We start from the raw sequence: 19,630 nt of genomic DNA, 5'->3' as shown, positions 1-19,630 counted from the left end.
GTTTCTGCTACTCTGGTCACTGCACTTTAATGTTTTTCTGCAACTAAATGTACAGTGTTCTTTTTGGCAGATAGTGTCAATATCTAAATGCCCATAAAGTCTCAGTTTGTAAACTAAAGTTCTGTGAATTAAAATTCAAAATGGTCATCGCTTATAAAATAATGAATGTAATAAGATTTCTAATATTCTTCATGTTTCTTAGGATGGTATTTCATCCCTGGGTGTATGTATACAAATGATATGTAGTCAAGCATGTTTGTTATGGTGGTTTTGACATAAGTTGTTTTGCAGTATACTTAAAAAAATTATATAGTTTAATTTGGAACAGTTAGTGAGTCCTACTGAAAGACCACATTTAGAATACACTGGTTTTGTTAGTGAGACAGGACAGAAAGTCCATTTTTGGAGCTTAATGAAGAAGGTGTCCCTGCATATGTGATACTCTCATCCCCAAGGAGAGTTCTGTCCAAGTGAACAAGTTTTTTTCTTAACCCATTCAAAAGAAGGAGCAATAGCAAAGCAAGTTTTTAGTGAAAAAACCCATTAATTTTGAACTGAATTAGCTTCACTTAATTTCTGAAGTCCTGTGCAACAGCTAAAAATTTTAGTTTGAAAGCTGATTTAGGTGATGTTTCTCACCTGTTACTGCCTGTGCTCATGAGTACTTGATTGTAGTAATTTTCTGTAATAAAACTTCGTTTTTTAAGAAGGTTGAGGCTTAGTATGTACTTCTTAGCCAAGGGGACTTAGTGATGGAGAGTGTAGTTTGGATTTTATGTCCACCTGACTGGTGATATACCTTTTTTTTGTTTCTGACAGCCCAAATATTCAGTGTCTCTGTGAAAACAAATCACTTTGCAGCATATGCTTTGAGGTAGATAATATTTGTACTGCAGGCAGACTTTGGTATCCGGCTTCATAAAATACCTCAAATAGCTTTAAAGGTAATCAGTTTTCACAATGTCACCATCCACTAGAAATTCTGACTTCTTTTTGTACTAGTATCTTCTGTGCTAAACTGTTGGCACATTTCCAAGGCAGATCTTATTTTTTTCCCCCTTATGTTTTCTAGTTTCTTCCTTCACATTGCTGCCTTTGTAATTTTTTGTAACAGTGTTAGTAGGAAATAATATTTTTTGAATAGATTAGTCTATACATCCTAGGTTGCTAATTCTAGTAGTAAATCAAACTCAGGATTTGGGTCAAGATGCTTGACCCAAAGATGTTGCAGAGAAGTATAGGAGGCATTTTGGTCCTTCACACGTTGCAGGCAGTCCTCCAATACAGACTGCTCTTCAGCATGCATTCCCATAGGTAAGGCAAGAGCTTTATTAAACATGGTAGCATATAAGAAACCATGTTGTGAAATCCCTGGCAAGATTCTCAGTGTTTGTACTTCTGACTGTCAAAGGCTAGAGTGATCAGATGAATGATCACTCTAATGGGAATGGATGGCAGTGGTCGTTACTTATTTAATAAGCTTCACTCAGACATTTTTAAAGCAATGAAACCTCTGTAAATGAATATGATCAATTTGCCGGAAGTCTGAGCTTGAATTCCTTCTGCATTTCATTCCCCGCTTTATGGAATTTGAGGTTCTATTTAGAAATGTAACAATAGCAACTTTGTGCTTTGAATAGTGTTCGGTCAGGCCCTTTGTACATTAATATCAGTATAAAGATACTTCACAGTATTGTTTTACTCTTCTTTCCAGGATAAGATAACTTACAGGTTAAATATTTAATGATGTAATGGAAAGAACCTGTAGAGGTGTTAGAAATGAACACGTTTCTTTACCACATAATACCAGAACATGCTATTACAGCACACAGAAAAGCTTCCATTTATTGTCACCCTGTCTCAAGCTCACCATTATGGTTCAAATTTTATTCTTGCTTGAAAAAGATACTCACTTTGAATGACATAATAGCGTTTCTTGGAATTCAAAGCCAAACTACAAATTTTCTAAAGCGAAGTGTTTGACTGAGGAAAGCCACAGCATCTATGAAATGATACACTAAGCTAACAAGACTGTTGCTTTATTCAAAGAAAAGGAAACCAATCTTGCAAAGAAACATGAAACCATTCATTTCAATGCTTTTTTGTCTCCAGTGCTTTGGATACATGCTCAGCCCATATTAAAATAATTGATGGAAATACTATTTAACCAAAATGGATTTACCAGTTTGCCTGGAAAATAAATTATGCTGTAAACAAGTAACACTTCTTTGGTTGGTCATATACATCTCTCATGCTTATGCAAGCAGCTTCTAGGTATGACTGGAACGTCATGTAACTAAATTATTTATAATTGTTCCCTGTGTATAGGCTTGTATAGGCTTGGGATTGAATTATTACAGGTGTTGTGGTAGCTAAAGATGAGTGATGCAAGGCTTTTTGAAAACTATGTGGATGACCAACACTGAGAGACGGTGTGTAAACCCTTTGCACTCAGTAGTGTCTGTATGTGTTCAAAGGAGAATTTATTCAGGTACTTTCCACCTTCTACTTTGTTTTCTGCATTAATTCATGTAGTTGGTATGAGTTATGTGCCCAGGTTCTAAATGTCTGGAATAGTTGTCAAGTTTTATAGACTTGTATGAATTAGAGGAAAATTTTTGATGGACTTGTGCATAAACAGCAATGTTTTTCCGTTTTTCAACCTCCTGCCTAATCTATTCACTTGACTTTAAGGACGGGTATGGATTTTACCTGGAATTAATTTCAACGCACAGTATTTTAAATGTCTTAATGAATGTATATTTGAGTCCAGTATATGACACATATATGGAAATGACATGAGATTAACAGATTGTACGCAGTCTGAGGCTAGATATGTATTTTATCAGTATTTCTCTTTCAGACTGCGAATGGATACATCTTATTTTTTGAAATCCCATCAGCAAGAGACAAGTATCTTTATGAGCCAGTATATCCCAAGTAAGTATTTTAAACTTTGCATCCTCACAGTGTGAAAATATGACAACTCTTAAGCAATTCTTATGATAAAAGGTATTTCCTTACAGAGTATGTTTTAACACTTGGTGAGTATATGAACCATTGTTCCTATAAGTTAGAATCAGTGGAGAGGAGAAGCTGTGTTTAATTAGATTGCTGTGTGCTAGTATGATTCCTTAGATCCTTTTTATAAGCTATCAAAATCCTTAATAGCAGGGTTTAAATTGTCTAATTTTGTAATTTGAGGTAATCTGTTGCATTCATGAACTGCAACAAGATTTAATAATTCCTTTTGAATAACTCAGTTGAAAAAAATCATGTGTCTTAGGAACTATTAAGGTGCAATTCAAAAATAGATCCTGTCTCTGATATTTTCATAACTTAGAGAGTGGTGAAATAGGAAATAAAATCCCAGCATTTTTGAATGCAAATGGATACTTTTTAGTAAGATCTTACAGGTATTTTTGGGGCAGTGTGTTACGTTGTCAGTTTCATCTTATTTTCTTTATTGTGAATAATAGAATACATTTTATGCATTTAAATTTGACTGTATTTTGGGTGTGTTTGTGGTTGACTTAGTTGATTTCGGGTTTTGCAAAATTGGGAAATGCCTATGGACAGATTAAAACTTCAAGTAATATATGTGTACGTGTCTGTGTGTTTAGATAGGCAGAATCTGTAGTCATGGGTTGGATTGAATTCATCTATGCAAATAGTAACACACTCTCAATTTCTAATTGGCTAGAAATTCTTCTTTTTTAATATATCCCACTATATGTCTTCATCATTATGATGATACAAATCAGTTTATTTTTTTTTTTCACATTCATGAAGTGAATCATGGGTGTCTCCACATGGTCGTCTGAGGAATATTGGATAACGTAGGATGTCGTGTAAGAGGAAGACATTTTGAGTTTTTATTTTCAGTGTAACTGTTAAACCATGAACATTGATAGAAAATAAATGGGGTTTTAAAAAGTATTTAAATTCAAAATCTGTCCTCTTTCACAAATATGTATAGGAAGAAATTACTTAGCAGGTAGTATATTATTTCAAAGTGAATTTTCTTTTATTGACTAGATAATTGTTATACACACTAGATAAGTGTGTTATGTCTATAAGGCATCTTTTGACCTCTGAAATAGCCCTCAGAGCTCTGGAATTAAGTGGAATTTATTGTTGCAATTTGCTTTTCTGTTTTCCAGAAACTTAAGAACAAAGTAGACAAGTTATAGTACTTTACTTGCCTCTTGAAAACTGAATAGCAGTTTTCAAACTGACTCTTCACTTCTGGCTTACTGTCATCAGGGGATAAGCCAGACAACATGTTGCTGCAGCTTGTCTAAATAAATAAAGTGGTAATATATCCATAGCTGTACATTACATAATGCAGAAAAATAAGCAGTAGTTTATTGTGAGTTTTTCTTGTTCTTTTTGAAACGTTGTGGGGTTTTTTAATTGGCAAAATCTGAAAACTTATGGAAATATGTATAAAACACACAGTAAAAGTAGAAAAAGAAGCTTTGGAAAGTTTGCTTAGAATATCACTTGTAGGAAGGCTTGAAAATACCTATTAAGCCATTAGTGATTAACCAGTCTAACTTTTACAGAAAACTTTACTAATGGATATGAATTGTTGACCTGAAAATGAATATTTTAGTTGTTAGTTGTGTGTTGAACAATAAGGGTTTTAAAATATATTTGTATGCCCAAAAAGGACTATAATGCAAATTCTGTATATGAGTAGAACAAGGTATTTGTCTCTAGTGTGTTCATAATAGTTTGCTCACAGTCTCCTAAGACTAATGCATGTGCTTACCTTTAAGAAGATGAATGATCTCACTGAATTTACTGGGATTACTAGTTTGTCTATACTTAGCCCTCAATTTTGAAAACCAAAATAACATTACTACTGTTCTGGTTATATTAGATCAAAAGAAAGACACAGGTATCTCCAGGTGAGTTGTGCCTTCTGTGATTAATGTCAAATGATTCTTTAAGTTATTAAAATGGAATGAACTTGTTTTGCAGGTGCAGATACAGTGTACTGCCTGTAGGCAGTCTCACTGATTTACGTTGCAGAGCAAATACTTGGCAGGGGGTTAATCAAACAAAAAACCTCCAATCTAAAATGGACAAATGAGACCAAAAGCTAGAATTGAAACTTTGATATTTCTTTTGACCCATGTTCATTTTCCGGCGGCATTATTTCATTGAAATGGTTGGATTTCACTTCTGCTTTGCTGAACAAAACCAAATAATAATTTGGTAGTTTCTTCACTCTGAAGCCGTTACAGATCAGTGAAAGGTGATCCTTGTATGTGACTTGCCTCATGCTTGAAAGGGAACATCTTACTGTTTTCTCTCCCCGCAGCAGTGTGTTCTTGGCTCTTCTGTCTATTTTGGCAGCAGTGATTATGCTGCTGTGCCTTAAATAAAGTCGAGTTGCTGATGGGGAAACTAAACCTGCCTATCTCCCCTTTTTTACTCCTGCCTGTCCCCTGCCCTGGATTCTAGCAGCTTAGTTTGCAAGTTGGCATTTAATAAAAGGCTGGCCTTAGAAAATGGTGACCTTGAAGTAGCACTGAGTAGCTACACTGAGAAGTTGAAAAACATGAAGTGACTGTTCTGTGATATTTGTATAAATTTTAGAGTTCGTGGTAAAGCAATTGCTTGGAACATTTTAACAGTCATGGAGATAGAACTCTTCCAGCTCTGTCTTATGCAGTTATTTACCTATGCTAGGTGAAGTGAGAGAGAGGGTGATGACTTTTACAAAAAGTGTGAGGGTGTCCTTGCATTAGTGAAGTGAAAGACAGATGGTGCTGGAAACAAGTCAGTAAAAACTGAGATGGATGTTCAGTCATGTTCTGCTTTTTAAAATTATGACTAATTCTTAATGTTTATTAACTGCCCATAGCTACTAACTTTTTGTAAGCAGAATGAAGCCTGTTCTTTATTAGCCTTTCTTTAAATAATAGCGGCCAATTCTGGCAGAAATATAAAATTTCAATATCATGACTACGGTGAGAAAGGTAAACCCTCCCAATATAACTTCTTCTTTAATGGAATTCTTAAGCTGTGCATGTCAATACAACAAGGTGGTCATGTACTGGGAATACACACCAGTAACATCCTCAGCTGTGCCAAAACACTGGTCTGGTGCAAAATTTCCTAGTTTAGGCAGTATCCTGAAGTTGAAATTGCAGCTAGGTTTGTTAATGTGCAGGTGAAAATATTGAGAATGGTTGTTGTGTTTAGATTCTCTTGCCAGCTTAGTTCTTGCTTCAGCAAAATGTGCATATTTTACCATAAATGAAAGAAAAAGTGAGTAGTCAGAAAGGCAAGGTAATTAGGTATATGATAGATCATTTCTTGACTTGAGTAGTTTTTTTGCAGTCTTCAAGACTCGGACACTGGTAACTGAAGTAACTTCATGTGGTATCGGTACTTTTTTAATAACTGCTTTAAAATTTGCTTGATAATGGTTTAGCTTTGATTTGGAGAAAAGGATCAAATTAGTTGCTGAAAGTCAAAATGACTCATCATTTGCTTGTATGGGAGAGGGATGTTTGTGGAGAAAATGTCTTTCCAATTTATAGATACTTTTATACAGAGTTGTTACTATATGTAGCTGTTGATCAAGATGATCCAGAAGAGTTTGCCTGTGTTTGGTGTGTTAACAGAGCTATTCTAGCATACAGCTATTGTAAACTGTAACTGCAATTACGAGAATTTTATATTGATCCAATTTAAACAAAATGGTTCAAGGTGGAAAGCAAAACAAAACTGTATGAGAAGTGACAGAAACACTTGTGCTGTTTATAATAAAATGCATTGTAGTATATCTAATCACAGAATGATTTATTTTCAGGGCCAAGTCTCTCTTTTTTCTCAAATCTAATCAGCACATACTTAGTAAAAGAACTAAAGTATAAATTGAGGCTAAGATGCCATCCTGTTTGACTGCTAGTCTTTGATTTTGCTTCTCTTTCAGGACTATGAAATATACCGATTTTGGAAAGTAAGGTTGAGTGAACTTCCCCTGCACCCTGCTATTGTTTGTTTTAAACCAGACAGAATCAGAGCATAGGAAAATAGACTTCCTGTTTAAAAATGCACATTAGGCATAATTTCCTCCTTTTCATATCATTATAACCAATTGTAATGATCTTTATATTCTGAAATTTGGTGTTTTAATGGAACTAATGAAATCCAAAATTAACATTTGTGGCTGGAGGCTACAAAACTGCTGAAGTCTGTTGTATTTGTAACCGAGGAAATAAAATTTAGAATATGCTAAATACTTCAAGAATATTTAGTGGGAAATACTTCTTAAACACTATTTTATACCTTTAGAGATTTAATCTGTATAACATCTACTCATGTAGGTATGGTAAGAGTTAGTCAACTAATAATATGTATATTATGTGTAAAAAACTATTATTAGATTTATAAGATAAAAAAGTGCTCATGCCGTAAGTGCAACATATGAATATTTCTATATAAAAAAGGAAACTTTATTTCTATTGCTGGAATCCATTGGTAGTTTTTTGCCAACTTGTGGTATTTTAGGAATGTATTTTTTCTGTCAAAGAAAATTATTCTGGCACTGTTGATATTTGGCTAAGAATTGCCAGTCTGTTCTTAGATTGAACTGTCATTCATGCTTAATGAAAACTTACAGAATCCTGCTTAATTTGTGAGACTAAAAATAGGTGGGGAAAAGCAGTATGGTGCTTGGTGTATGGTGTTTAGGTTTTTTAAATTGAGCCAGAGTAGTCTACAGTTTCATTCCAGCTCTTGGATGCTTTGCTCCAGTTCAGAGCAGATTTGAAGAGAATCAGTATTGGCCATTAGCCCACATTCTGAGGTATTTTCCTACAGCGAGCACAAGTACAAAGTCCTGCATCTGTTAGTTCAGTCTTGTTTTACCACCCAATTACTAAAGTAACTACAAGACAAAACATGAAAAATAATGTCTATAAGGTAAGATTGTAGCATGTTAAAATAAATTTTACCTTTGCCTGTGATTGCTTAAGGAAAATGACAGTGCATAGAAGCAAATGCGCAGCTTTGTAAGCTTTGTGGCAAGGTACAGTGGTAACTTATTGTGGAGTTTCCAGACAAATTTGTACAGAGATTCTTATGTTTGACAGTGAAGAGATGAGTAACACCATCATTGGCTTCTCTGTGCTGAATTGATCATTGTTTCTGTTTAGAGGCTTGCCAAGGAGAGTAACTGAAGTTTTTGTGCTTAAAGAGCATGTGTGACTAAGTGCTGAGCATTTTTTTGCCTTTCAAAGAAGGCAAAATCAAAAAACTTTACATGGCAAATTAACTAAATGTGGTAATTGGAGAACCTTTTGTGTCAGGTTTCATGATATCCTCAAGTGGAGCCTGCATTTGGGGAGTGATATGAATGTTGTGTAGATTTAGAATGAGACCTCAATGGTGTAGATTATTCATTGTCTGAAGGTGCTTTGAAAATTAAAGTTGTTATCTAACCAATACGAATATGTGAAGAAACTAGTACATATCCTGGTTTACAATGCAGTATTGTTGCTTATACACCTGGTTACTCTATTATTTTCTTACTCTTTCTGGAATTTTTAAAAGCTATCTCCTTTTCTATAGCCTGATGGTTTATAGGTGCCATAAGTTACGTCATCAGTGGACTTTTTTTTTCCTGATTCAATGGACTGAAGATTAGCATGCACAAAGGTTTTGAACTTCACACTCTGCAAGGGTAATCAATGAGGTGTATGGTTCATTAACTTACTAGGTAATTTTTGCTCAGGATAAAGCTTCTGCTGAACTTTACCATTGTGGTTTTCCCTGTAAGATTTTTTTTGTTGTTTGGAAAATATATTTTTAAAACTAGACTAGCTGGAGAACTTTTATTAACCATTATGGCACTTGCAAACTCTTGATGTGGTTCAAGATGTTTTAACTTCTTAATTTAAGGAAAAATTAAGTTGGATGTTAGGAAAAAATTTTTTACTGGAAGAGTGATAAAGTACTGGAATGTTCTGCCTGGGGAGGTGGTGGAGTCACCATGCCTGGATGTGTTTAAAAAAGACTGGATGTGGCACTTGGTGCCATGGTTTAGTCAAGTTGTTAGGGTTGGGTTGGAGTCCATGATCTTTAAGGTCTCTGCCAGCATAGTGATTCTGTAACTGTTGTCAACAAATCTTTGCAAATTAAATAATAATTTGATAAACCATTTGGCTTCTATATCAACAGTTCTTTAATATGCTACCTAGCTGTTTCTTTTCTCAAACTACAGAAATCTACTACTAATTCTTCCTAATTCCTAATTCTGTAGTAAAGGCTGTACTAAGAATTACTTTTCTAAGCACTTATTCTTTATAGTTGTTACCATAAACTCACTTTAATTTTGTTGGTGCAGCTGTTGCCAATCTGTGTGTCTACAGGTCTGCGTCCAACCAGGTGTATTTAATCCTCAGTTAGTGGCTGCCTTCAGTGTGGGGTGGAGAGATGCAGCTTTAGGGGTGAGAAGATGCTAGTTGCATGAAAATCAAAGCTCACAGGTGATGATGCAGGCTCTTTGAATCAGGTATAAAAAATGAAGTTCTCAGCTTTTCAGTGTGAACATTAACTGAAGTGTTCACATGAACCGTTGTAAAATGGTTAGTAAACGTTGTGTAATTGTGCTAATGCAACAATAATGGCTGTTGTCAGGTTTTTTGCCTTCCTGCCTTCAAGGAGAACAGCTTGGAGTTCTTGGTGATATAAATATTTTAGAAACATTGCCCTGGTTTTGTCATATAAATATTGCCATTAATAGCTGAAACATCATGATTTTTAATCTTCTTCCTGCCCCTTCCCTCCCACTCCAAGTCCTACTGAAGAAGCCATTTTGTCAGGGACAGCTAAGAATATCATAGCCCAAAAGTAGTATAAAAATATTTTACTTTGTATCAGAGAGTTTTTTTAGAAATAATTTTTAATTGTCTGAAGTCTTTCATATTTTTTTCAACTAAATGTCTCCATTACTTCTCATTACTTGCGTGGTTTATCTACCGAGAATGGATGCTACTGCCTTGTTTGTTGTGTTTTATTTAAGTAATACATTGTTTGCCATTAGCCACAGTATCTTTTTTTAAATACTGTATTTTTTTACTCTGAGAGCATTTATGATTTTTTTAAAGCTATTTTCCAATAATAACTGCAAACTATATTACTATGACTACTGCAAATAGTACAGTGGAAACTTTAATATTAATTTAATGCTAATTCTGTCTCTGGATTAGAATTCTCCATTACTAAGCAGAAAACAGTGGGCATTATTTTTAAATACTTAGAACAGACTTAAAAATATATGTTATGTACCTTAATTGCAATTATAAAGAAATCCTTAAGTGCATGCCTTCAGATTCTGCTATAATTAACTTCTTATGTATTTCTTAGATGGTTTTGCTAGCAGTGAAAAATCTGTTACTGTCATTTCTGAGTGAATTTTGTCTGTGTATCATGTTGTATGACTTGACTGCTGCCCAATTAGTGGAGGCCATAAATGCAGTACTGTGCACCTAAAAAATTAGCTGGTAGGTGTCCTGTTTCCTCCTTGAATTTCCCACCATTTCAGATAACAAACTTTAAGGAAATTCCTCCTACCACTTGAGGAGTCTGTCTGACTGCTTTTGCATGGTGCTGCCTCTCTCTTGAATTTAGGATGCTTCTAAGTTTGGTGTGGTGAGGCTTTTAAAAACAGCATCTCTGATCTTTCCATGTTTGAGGTTTTCTTGGGTTGCAGATTTTCCTCAGTTCTGAGTTTTAAGAGATTTATTCACAGGCTTAGTTACATTACCAGATGCCATGCAAATAGCAATGATTATACTTGATTCAACATGCAGCTGGTCAGTCACTGAAATGTGTTCCTCTCAATCCTTGTGCAAAAGTGAGTTACTTAAAGTTTGGCTGCAGCCATAGCAGATACTGATGTGGCAACCCAGACCAAACATTCTTTCCTGCTTCAGTCATCTATGTGCATTCTTTGTTTAAAGGTCAAAGGAACTCAACCAGTAAGGCTGAGTCATGCAGATGTGGACTATAGGAACACAGTGTACTTTAGGTAGCACCTCTTTTGCACTCTTACTAGGGATTTCTTTTTTGAATTGATTAATTGGATATAATCACAGGCAGTGAATTGAAATAGTGGCATTTTTGGAGTTTTAGTCAAGGTGATGTATCTTAACTCTGTGTGGATCAGCCTCTTGCAAGCTGTATAAAAGAACCCTTTTTGGGGCAAGAACAATAGTGCCTTAATATAAAATATAAGATGCCACAGATGGTGACCAATGTGCTAAAACTATCTTGTGAAACTGAAAATATTCAAATATTCAAATATTCTTGCAAGCTATTTTTTATCAAAGGTGTTGAAGAAAAAAAGTCAGTCCACATGGAGACCAGATTTTTTTCTTACTGCAAAAGATGTCTTTTAAATCATGTTGTTACCATTCTGGCTTTGTAGTTTGTGCTGCGCAGAAACACTGAGCTTGCACTTGGTTACATACTTTGGTCAATAAGTTGTGTCTTATACCTACCTAACAGTAACATTTCTGCGCTCAACCCTTTCATCTCAGTTTTAGTCATTTGCTTGCATGATTCAGTTGTACCACTGATTGTTGATAAACCAGATTAATTTCATCTCGTTTGAGATTATACTCTCTGGAACCTGTATGTCCACATGGGTTGAAAAACGTATCTCCAAACATGTGGGGTTTTGTAAGTTTTAAAAAACACCACAACAACCCCACCATACTAATACTATTAAAAAAAGAAATTACCGTTTTTTTCAGGGTTCCTGTCAGTCCATGATACCTAGCTTACACAAAGGGCTTGATCTTTCCTAAGACAGCTGCCTTTTAAAATTAATTTTTGTTCAAAATGAAAACCAAACATTCTAATAATTTAAATTTATACAAGTTGCCATCTTTTGGTGATAGATTAATAACCTTAAAGTCCTTTATCTTGTTTTTTGCTGTAATTTTTCACAGCCACCATTGTTTCGTTCTGGAAAAATGATACTGCTTCCATCTGCTAATTCGAGATTGTCAGAGGTTACCTCTTGCCTTAGCTGGCGTATATCTTTCTCCTTGCTACATAAGGAAAGGTATAATGCCCATCAAACAACAACAGATAAGAATTTTGTGTTGCTATAAAATGGTAATGAATTAAAGGAAGTTGATACCTACTGAGATGATAAACAAGACAGGAAGGAGGTTGATGTATCCTTTTGCTGTCAAACTTACCTAAAGCTGCATCTGCCATGTCTTAGGCAATTATATTTGCTACCCTGATGTAAATTAAAATAAGTGTTTTGTCAGTTAAAATGCAGGTAGAGATTACATGAATTTGTGTACATATCTTTTGTTTCTGACCATTGAATTTAGTATAAATTCTAACTTGTCTGCAGTGCCTGTTTCATTCATAGTTTGCTTTGCTTACTAGCATAATGCTTATTAGATAGAGGAGCTGGATATGTTACAACACTTACGACTGTAGGTCAGTGTTCATTTTAAAAAAAATTAAAAGAAGCACATGGCACATCTGATAACCCAGATAAATAAGGAATATTTTAATGAAGCTGTGTAGTAATGTATGTAATGTAATGAATGGAATGTGAAATTTAAAATGAGGGAGATTGAAATAAGAAGCTTTCTACATCTAGAAGTTGATATTGTGTAATGGTCTATTTAAAGGGAAGGAATCAGTGTTCAGTCATCTCTTCTTCGTAGGTCTTAGGTTAAAAACTAGTTAATTTGATTCAGGGAGAAATACTCCTATGAAATACTGTGATAGATGTTTACTTGTGTTATGCATGCTGAATTAATATTAAAAACATTGATCTGGCAAAAAGAATGGAAGAAACATAAACATTTTGTAGTCTGTAATATCTGTAATGCATTTTGAAAATGAATGAATCAGTGATACTTAGGAATTCAACATATATAATTGCTGTAAATGGTTGAGTAACAATTTATTAAATCAGATTTTTCACTGATACATGTAACTTATTTTAGGAGTATTAAGGCAGGACTTTGGCTAAATACATAGCGACTGTAATGTTTATTCTCTCTTCATTGTCTTATTTTTTCTTCATACTCTGTGGACATAGATAGAGGATGTTATGATAGACTAAACTTTTAGCACCAAAATTACATCCTAGATATTCAGTGCTGCTTGTGGCAGATTTCACAGGACTGATTGGTTGAGGGGGGTTGTATGTATATGTTTATGTGTATATGTATAGGGGAAAAAAGACCATGGAAATGTAAGTCAGTAACTCTTGAGTCTCTTGAGGGACAGCCTGTCTTAATTCTGATACTTCCATTGTATTTTAGAGGAAGCCCACATCTGAAGGGAACCCCACATTACAAGGAAGAACAATGTGCTCCTTCATTAAATCTAGAAATGAAGAAAGTACTGGACTTGCAAGCCTCTATCACAAGGTATGCTCATTAATTTGGCCTTGAGAATTTTTTCATATATACTTTTTAGTACCTTTTAAAAAGTGAGGGGAAAACTGGGTGGAAGAAAAGGCTTCTAGTAAGTTTTTAGGCTTATTAATAGTAAGGACTAATATTAGTAGGTTAGTGTTATTAATTAGTAAGTCTGAGGAAGTGAAAAAGTGAGTTACTGTTAAAGAATTTTCTCTGCTTGGCTATACTGATATTTTCGGCATATAGAAATACATAGTATGCTCACTGTTACTGTGTATTACTATAAATGAGTTTGTCCTTCAGCTCCAAGTGTGTCTTAGAGATTTATGGAGGTGTTGGTAGGTTAGAGCAAGACTGTATGCAGCATTTCAGTATTTCTCCAGATGCCTGCATAGAGTCCACATTCATCCTTTTTATTTACCTCTTGCTTTGTTGTGGTGATTGCCTGTCATATAAAGAAATCTTGAACATGCTAAGTAAGTATGGGTGAAAAGTTGGTGAAATGTCATAGCATTAGAGTGAGGTGGAAAAGTAACAAAGTGAAGTTTGGGAAGAGGCTCCTTAGGAGAAAATGGGTGAAGACATGCAGTATATACTGGAAAAAGCTTTGCATGCTAGTAGATTAACAATAGTTGTCAAGATTTTGGAAATGTTTAAGGAAGGATTTAGAAGGAGTCCAATTTCTCCTTCATTACTTTGTTTCAACCACAGATTAAAACATATTGTAAATTATTTACAGCCTAAGCAGTATTGTTAATTTTCTGGGATAGATGAATAATTGACTGTTGGCAGTAAAGTCTTATGGTTAGTCAGAAGTGTTGAAAAGATCTTCAGCAGCTAGTATACCAGTTAAGCAATTACTCTAACAGTACAGACCTGTTTGTGATCTGTGATTGCTGAAGAGAAGTTCGGGTGTATACCATTTTTTGTCAGTGTGGTACATGTTTGTAACTTATGTGTGACTTTACAATGCATGCTACAATGCTAGTACAAGAGGTAGTACTACAGTGTTTATGACATTAATTGATATTTCTGTGATAGAGATTTGAGACAAAGTTTTGTTAGGGATTAACAAATATCTTTTATTAGTTTGCAGTCCATGTTAGAAGATCTACTTGTGGCTACTGCTGATGGATTTCTCCATCTCATTCACTGGGATGGTATGACCAATGGAAGGAAGGCCATCAACCTTTGTACAGTTCCATTTTCTGTAGATCTGCAGTCTTCTCGAGGTAGGTTTTAGGGATTATATTGCTTGCAATAGTTACCTCTTAGTGACATACCATCTAATATAAAATATTGTCTCTATTCTTAAGTAGAGATAGGAAAATTTTGCCATTTGTAAATGGGAATGAAATAGCCTGTTTAAATTAGATTTTCTCTTTGAAGTAATAAGTAAACATCTGAAATGTCTGTTGGCTTGCAACATTTCTGTGTTTCTATATTTTTAAATTACTGATACTTTCTCAGCAGGTTCACTTTTGGGATTTGAAGATGTTTACATCAGAGATATGGAATACTGTGCCACACTTGATGGCTTTGCTGTTGTTTTTAATGATGGCAGAGTTGGTTTCATTACACCGATGTCAAGCAGATTCACTGCTGAGGTATATTTCCTTTAGCATTTCTACTGTGCACAATAAATATGTTTTCCTTGGTCTCTGCATTTCAGTTTGTCTTCTAGTTTAAATTCTGTTCAGCTACAAAGAAACTAAATTTAACAGCTGCTTAAGAGACATCTGTTTAAGAGATGATGTAAGAACAAGTCTGCATTTTGTAGCATAATTTGAGCTAGATTTTTATAGGATTGATACCATAATTGATAACAGATTTAACTTTTAATTTATTCATTCAAATTGTCATTATAGACGGCGTCTTATTGTGTCAGACCGACAGACTTCCTGTTAGAAGTTATAACTGGAATGTTAGGAAGTGGTTTCTCTTATGGCTAAGTATCAAAAGCGCTATGTCTAGGACTTAGTCCTAATCAAGTCTATCTCCTTCTCGTAGTGACAAACATATTTCAGAATTTGTTTTACAGGAATCTTCTCCAAATTAGGTGTTTTCTTACCTGTAATTCAGCCTAAAAACTATTACATTCTGTTGTTAGATATCTGTCTTTTAATTACAGAAAACTGGAAAGAATACATCTAATGTCAGTCTCCTTCACCCACTTAAAATACCTGTGTTCTCAGCTGTTGCAGATGGGAACTTACTGTCCCATTTTTCTTTCTCTCTTCATTCTTAGTACTATCTACTGATTTTTTTATTTTCTTTTCCCTAGGCATTTTCAGAGACTTTTTTGCCGTACAGATACTGACTTATTTTGTTACTAAATAGTCTTACAAACAGTTTTCTTACATAGTGAAAACTTTCTGTAATTTATATTATGAAGAATGAAACCAGTTTTGCATTTGTTGGATTTTGTTTCTTTGAGCCATGTCAATTGATCTTGACATTAATAGAAATTTTGAGATCATGAAGGTCAACTGACAGATGTGTAACATGGTGTACATGGATAGAAGCTGACTGTTATTAATAAAAGCACTATTTAACAAAAAATCTTACGGATTTCTTTCCTACAGCAGCTCCATGGTGTTTGGGCACAAGATGTAGTTGATGGAACTTGTGTGGCAGTGAATAACAAGTACAGGCTAATGGCGTTTGGATGTGCCAAGTAAGTTTTTTGTGGCTGGTTCAGAGCAGGGGGAGTTGTTTCATATTAGTATTATTATTATTATTGTTTCATAATAAAGCTGAATTAGTAGTTACTTCTTACTAAGTTGTGTTGAAAGAACTGTAAAGATGAAAATAATCATTCTGCCTAGAGATTGCATAATGTGCTGTCAGGAAGGCAGGAGAGAGGTGGAAAGAAATGGTTGCCTGCTTGAACTGTGGTTGAAATTTATGTTTGCTGTTCTGGTCTGGGAAAAAAATAATTAAAAGGTGGCTGAACCAGTAGCAAGGATTGGAAGGTGCTGCTATCCCAGCTAATCTAAAAGCAGGATTATAAAGTCAGTTTTAAGTAGTTAGTCATAATAATATTGGACAAGAATCAGCACTTCGCACTCAACTGAGAAAAATGCTCTGTGCCGTCATGATTTGGTCAAAAAAAGTGTTGCCTGTTTAAGTAACTTAAACATTAATGTAAATTAAATGTTGCAGAAATGCTTGTGGTATTTTGCTTACTGCTCCTACAAGTCCCCAGTATAATACTGTTAAGCTGGCCTTAGAGTGCAGCTTTTTATTTTCATCGGTTGTATTTTACTTTGGTTTTGTTTTAGAGCATTCAAAGAAATCTGGTTTATTTTTCATCTGTCCTCTTTAGAACTAGTATGCTTGTTTGTAGTAACAATACAGTGTGTTGGTGTTTCTTCTGAAACAAGAATACTTACTTTAATTTACTGATCTTGGTATATCCCTGATGAAGCTTGGACACTGATAAATACTGCCTTCCCTCATGGATTGTCTGGCAGTTGGAAGCCATAAATGTGCATGGATTGTGGGTACATATGTATTTTAAGAGAAAGAAGTAGTTTTAGTGCATTGGTTATTCCAGGGCTGGTGTTTTGGGTCATATGATGCCTTCTGGAAAGCATCTTAGAAATTTGTTTCATAAAGTTCTTTGACTCTGTTCTAGATAAATTTGTTGTTGGTAAGAGAAAAATCAGCTCTTCTTAGCCTCTTGACACTGATAAGAAATTGAAATGGTCTGTAGTCTAAAGCACGTGTAATGTCTTCCAGTGGCTCTGTGCAGGTTTATACGATAGATACCACCACTGGCGCCATGCAGTTTTCTCATAAATTGGAACTGACACCAAAACAATATCCTGGTGAGCTACTTTTATTGCTGGAATTTTCCAGCTGTTTTTAGGGCATAGTATTTTTTTTATCCTTAGCTAGTTAACCTCGGTTTATTTGTTTGCATAATCACTGATGTGAATAATATTTATTCCTGTCTGTAGTAATTAACTCCTGTGTCTTTGCACTTTTAGCTACTTGCTTTTTAAGTAACTTTTGGATATGTTTTGTATATGAGGGTTTGGGTAGGTGGTTTGTGGTTTTTGTTTGTGGGTTTTTTTAACTAGTTCTTAATCTTGAAATTACTTATCAATTACCTGAGGAAATGAGAGGTTGTTGTCAAAACCGATAATGAGTATAATAGAACTGTGAATTAATTTGAAGCAACTGACATGTAGGGTACACTAATGCAGCATCCTTCCTGCACTGCAGTGTATTTTTTCATGTAGTATTCTGTGCTTGAGAGTAAGTAACATACAAAGTGGATAAATAGAATCCTCAACTGAAAATATGTATGTCTGTTGATTTTCAGTTAGGAAACAAATCCGTAAGTAAGCTTTACTATTGTGTTAAGTGCCTCTATTGTCCAGAAAATAATTTTATCAGAATTGTGGTTCTGTGCTTGTGTTATAGCAGTGTACTTCTGGCATATTTTCCTGTATTCTTAGTTTCTTATGAAACCAAACATGTGTTGAAAAGAAACCATTCTTTGTTTGCTACTTACTCATTTTGAGATGGTCAGTTTGATGAATGCATTAGTTAATTGAAAAACCAAATATTTACTTCCTTATATTTTTGTTTAAACTGTTATGCTGAAACCAGATCAAGCACTTTCAGTGTTTTTATGTATTTTATTGTCTGCTTTTAAACAGATATTTGGAATAAAACAGGACCCGTTAAACTAATTAGATGGTCACCTGATAGCTGTGTTGTGATGGTGACCTGGGAATGTGGAGGTTTGTCCTTATGGAGTGTTTTTGGTGCTCAGCTTATCTGTACTTTAGGAGGTGATTTTGCGTGAGTATTTTTAATGACATTGTAAAGAGTTTATTAGAAATCTTTGTTTTTCTAATTGAAAGTATCTAATTAGAAATTAATTCACCAAATTAGGTTTTTTTAAATCTCTTTTTCCTTTATGATTTCTTAGATATTGAGATATCTTTGGCAAATATTTAGGAGGGGAAATATATAGACAAAAACATTTTATATTATTTTCATTTTGTAGTGGTGTTTTTATCTGTAAAAGAAAATTACCCTAGAAGCAAGCTCGAGCAAGCAAATATTGAAATTCCCTCAGTGCCTGTATTTCATGTAGTTTATGCTAGACATCTGACAGTTGCATTGCCTTTTTTGTAGTGTCATGGATCAAACAGGCTGTACCATTTGAGATGAGATGAGATTCAATATAGAACCATATGAAAATATGAAGATAGGAATTTAATTTATTATTCTGATGAAATTATTTGTAAACTTAAACTTGTTCTGTTCTGGTTTTAAGGTATCAATCTGATGGTGCCAAAAAGGACCCTCTAAAAATCAGTTCCATGGTAAATACGAATGTAAAAATACTGTAATAGGATGGCTCTTAATGTTTTAAATGATTTTAGTATTACAGATTTTCAGAAAATCAAACTGTCTTTCTTTTGCTTAATTAGTTTTCATAGTAAGATGCCTTTACTACATTTCTTAATTGCAACGTAGCATTGAAGGAAAAAGGGACAACTGATGAAGTTTTTATGTATAAACATGATCATGAAGTATGCATGACATGCCTTTTCTTACCTTTGGTTTCAATATTAAGTATGAACACTTTCCATTTTTCTTAATTTTTCTTTTTTATCTGGTACTGTATTTCGAAGTGCAATGAGACACAGATTAACACTACTTGTAAACTCCCTTATTTCTCTAAAATTACTAGCTGGCCAGTTAAAGTAACTTTACTCAGATTATGAATTCCAGAGAAAGTTAGCTGCTGCTTTTTGATACAAAGTAGTTAACATTAAATGCAGTCCTTCTAGTCTGTAAAATCAATAAATAAATAGAATAAATTAGAGTAAATTTTAAATTAGAACAAATTTCAAACACATTCTACAAGGCCTCTTACAAACCATGGTGAATTTTGTGCAGTGTTTCTAAAACAATTTGGTTTATTTATCATGACATAATTGCTGTGAAGATTGACAACTCTAAATATGCATCCCAAGTGGAGGTACATATGTACAAATGACAGTACCTTTTAAATGTACCTTTTAAAAAATTTCAAAGACTGCAATTCTGATATCATTGAATTTGATGAACAATAGCTTGTGTAATTTTGGAAATCAGGGTTGTTTCATACCTGGCTCTATGGAATTTTTGTTTGTTGCCCTAAACTGTGAACTAAACAGTCTTCATTAATTATG

The 19,630-nt window shown here is 34.3% G+C and overlaps 1 protein-coding gene across 6 annotated transcripts in view; it reads left to right on the top strand.

Annotated features, from left to right (window-relative positions):
* The window catches only part of RIC1 (RIC1 partner of RAB6A GEF complex), a 46,794-nt gene that overhangs the window by 11,598 nt on the left and 15,566 nt on the right, over window positions 1–19,630 (top strand). For 2 of the 6 annotated variants that reach the window (XM_088054329.1, XM_005522685.3), the window contains exons 3-10: window positions 2,864–2,940; window positions 13,329–13,436; window positions 14,517–14,659; window positions 14,898–15,034; window positions 16,013–16,104; window positions 17,172–17,260; window positions 18,101–18,245; window positions 18,727–18,775. In XM_088054329.1, the coding sequence (XP_087910455.1) occupies window positions 2,864–2,940; window positions 13,329–13,436; window positions 14,517–14,659; window positions 14,898–15,034; window positions 16,013–16,104; window positions 17,172–17,260; window positions 18,101–18,245; window positions 18,727–18,775 (840 nt within the window). Of the gene's footprint in view, window positions 1–2,863; window positions 2,941–9,475; window positions 9,539–13,328; window positions 13,437–14,516; window positions 14,660–14,897; window positions 15,035–16,012; window positions 16,105–17,171; window positions 17,261–18,100; window positions 18,246–18,726; window positions 18,776–19,630 lie in introns of those variants that run through there. The other 4 variants (XM_088054328.1, XM_014252263.2, XM_088054331.1 and 1 more) reach the window with 4 other exon arrangements.

Source organism: Pseudopodoces humilis, chromosome 4 (genome assembly GCF_049639895.1).
Source record: "Pseudopodoces humilis isolate 2021_Gansu_Grassland_sample_001 chromosome 4, ASM4963989v1, whole genome shotgun sequence".
NCBI lineage: Eukaryota > Metazoa > Chordata > Aves > Passeriformes > Paridae > Pseudopodoces > Pseudopodoces humilis.
This window is presented reverse-complemented; position numbering and strand designations above follow the sequence as displayed.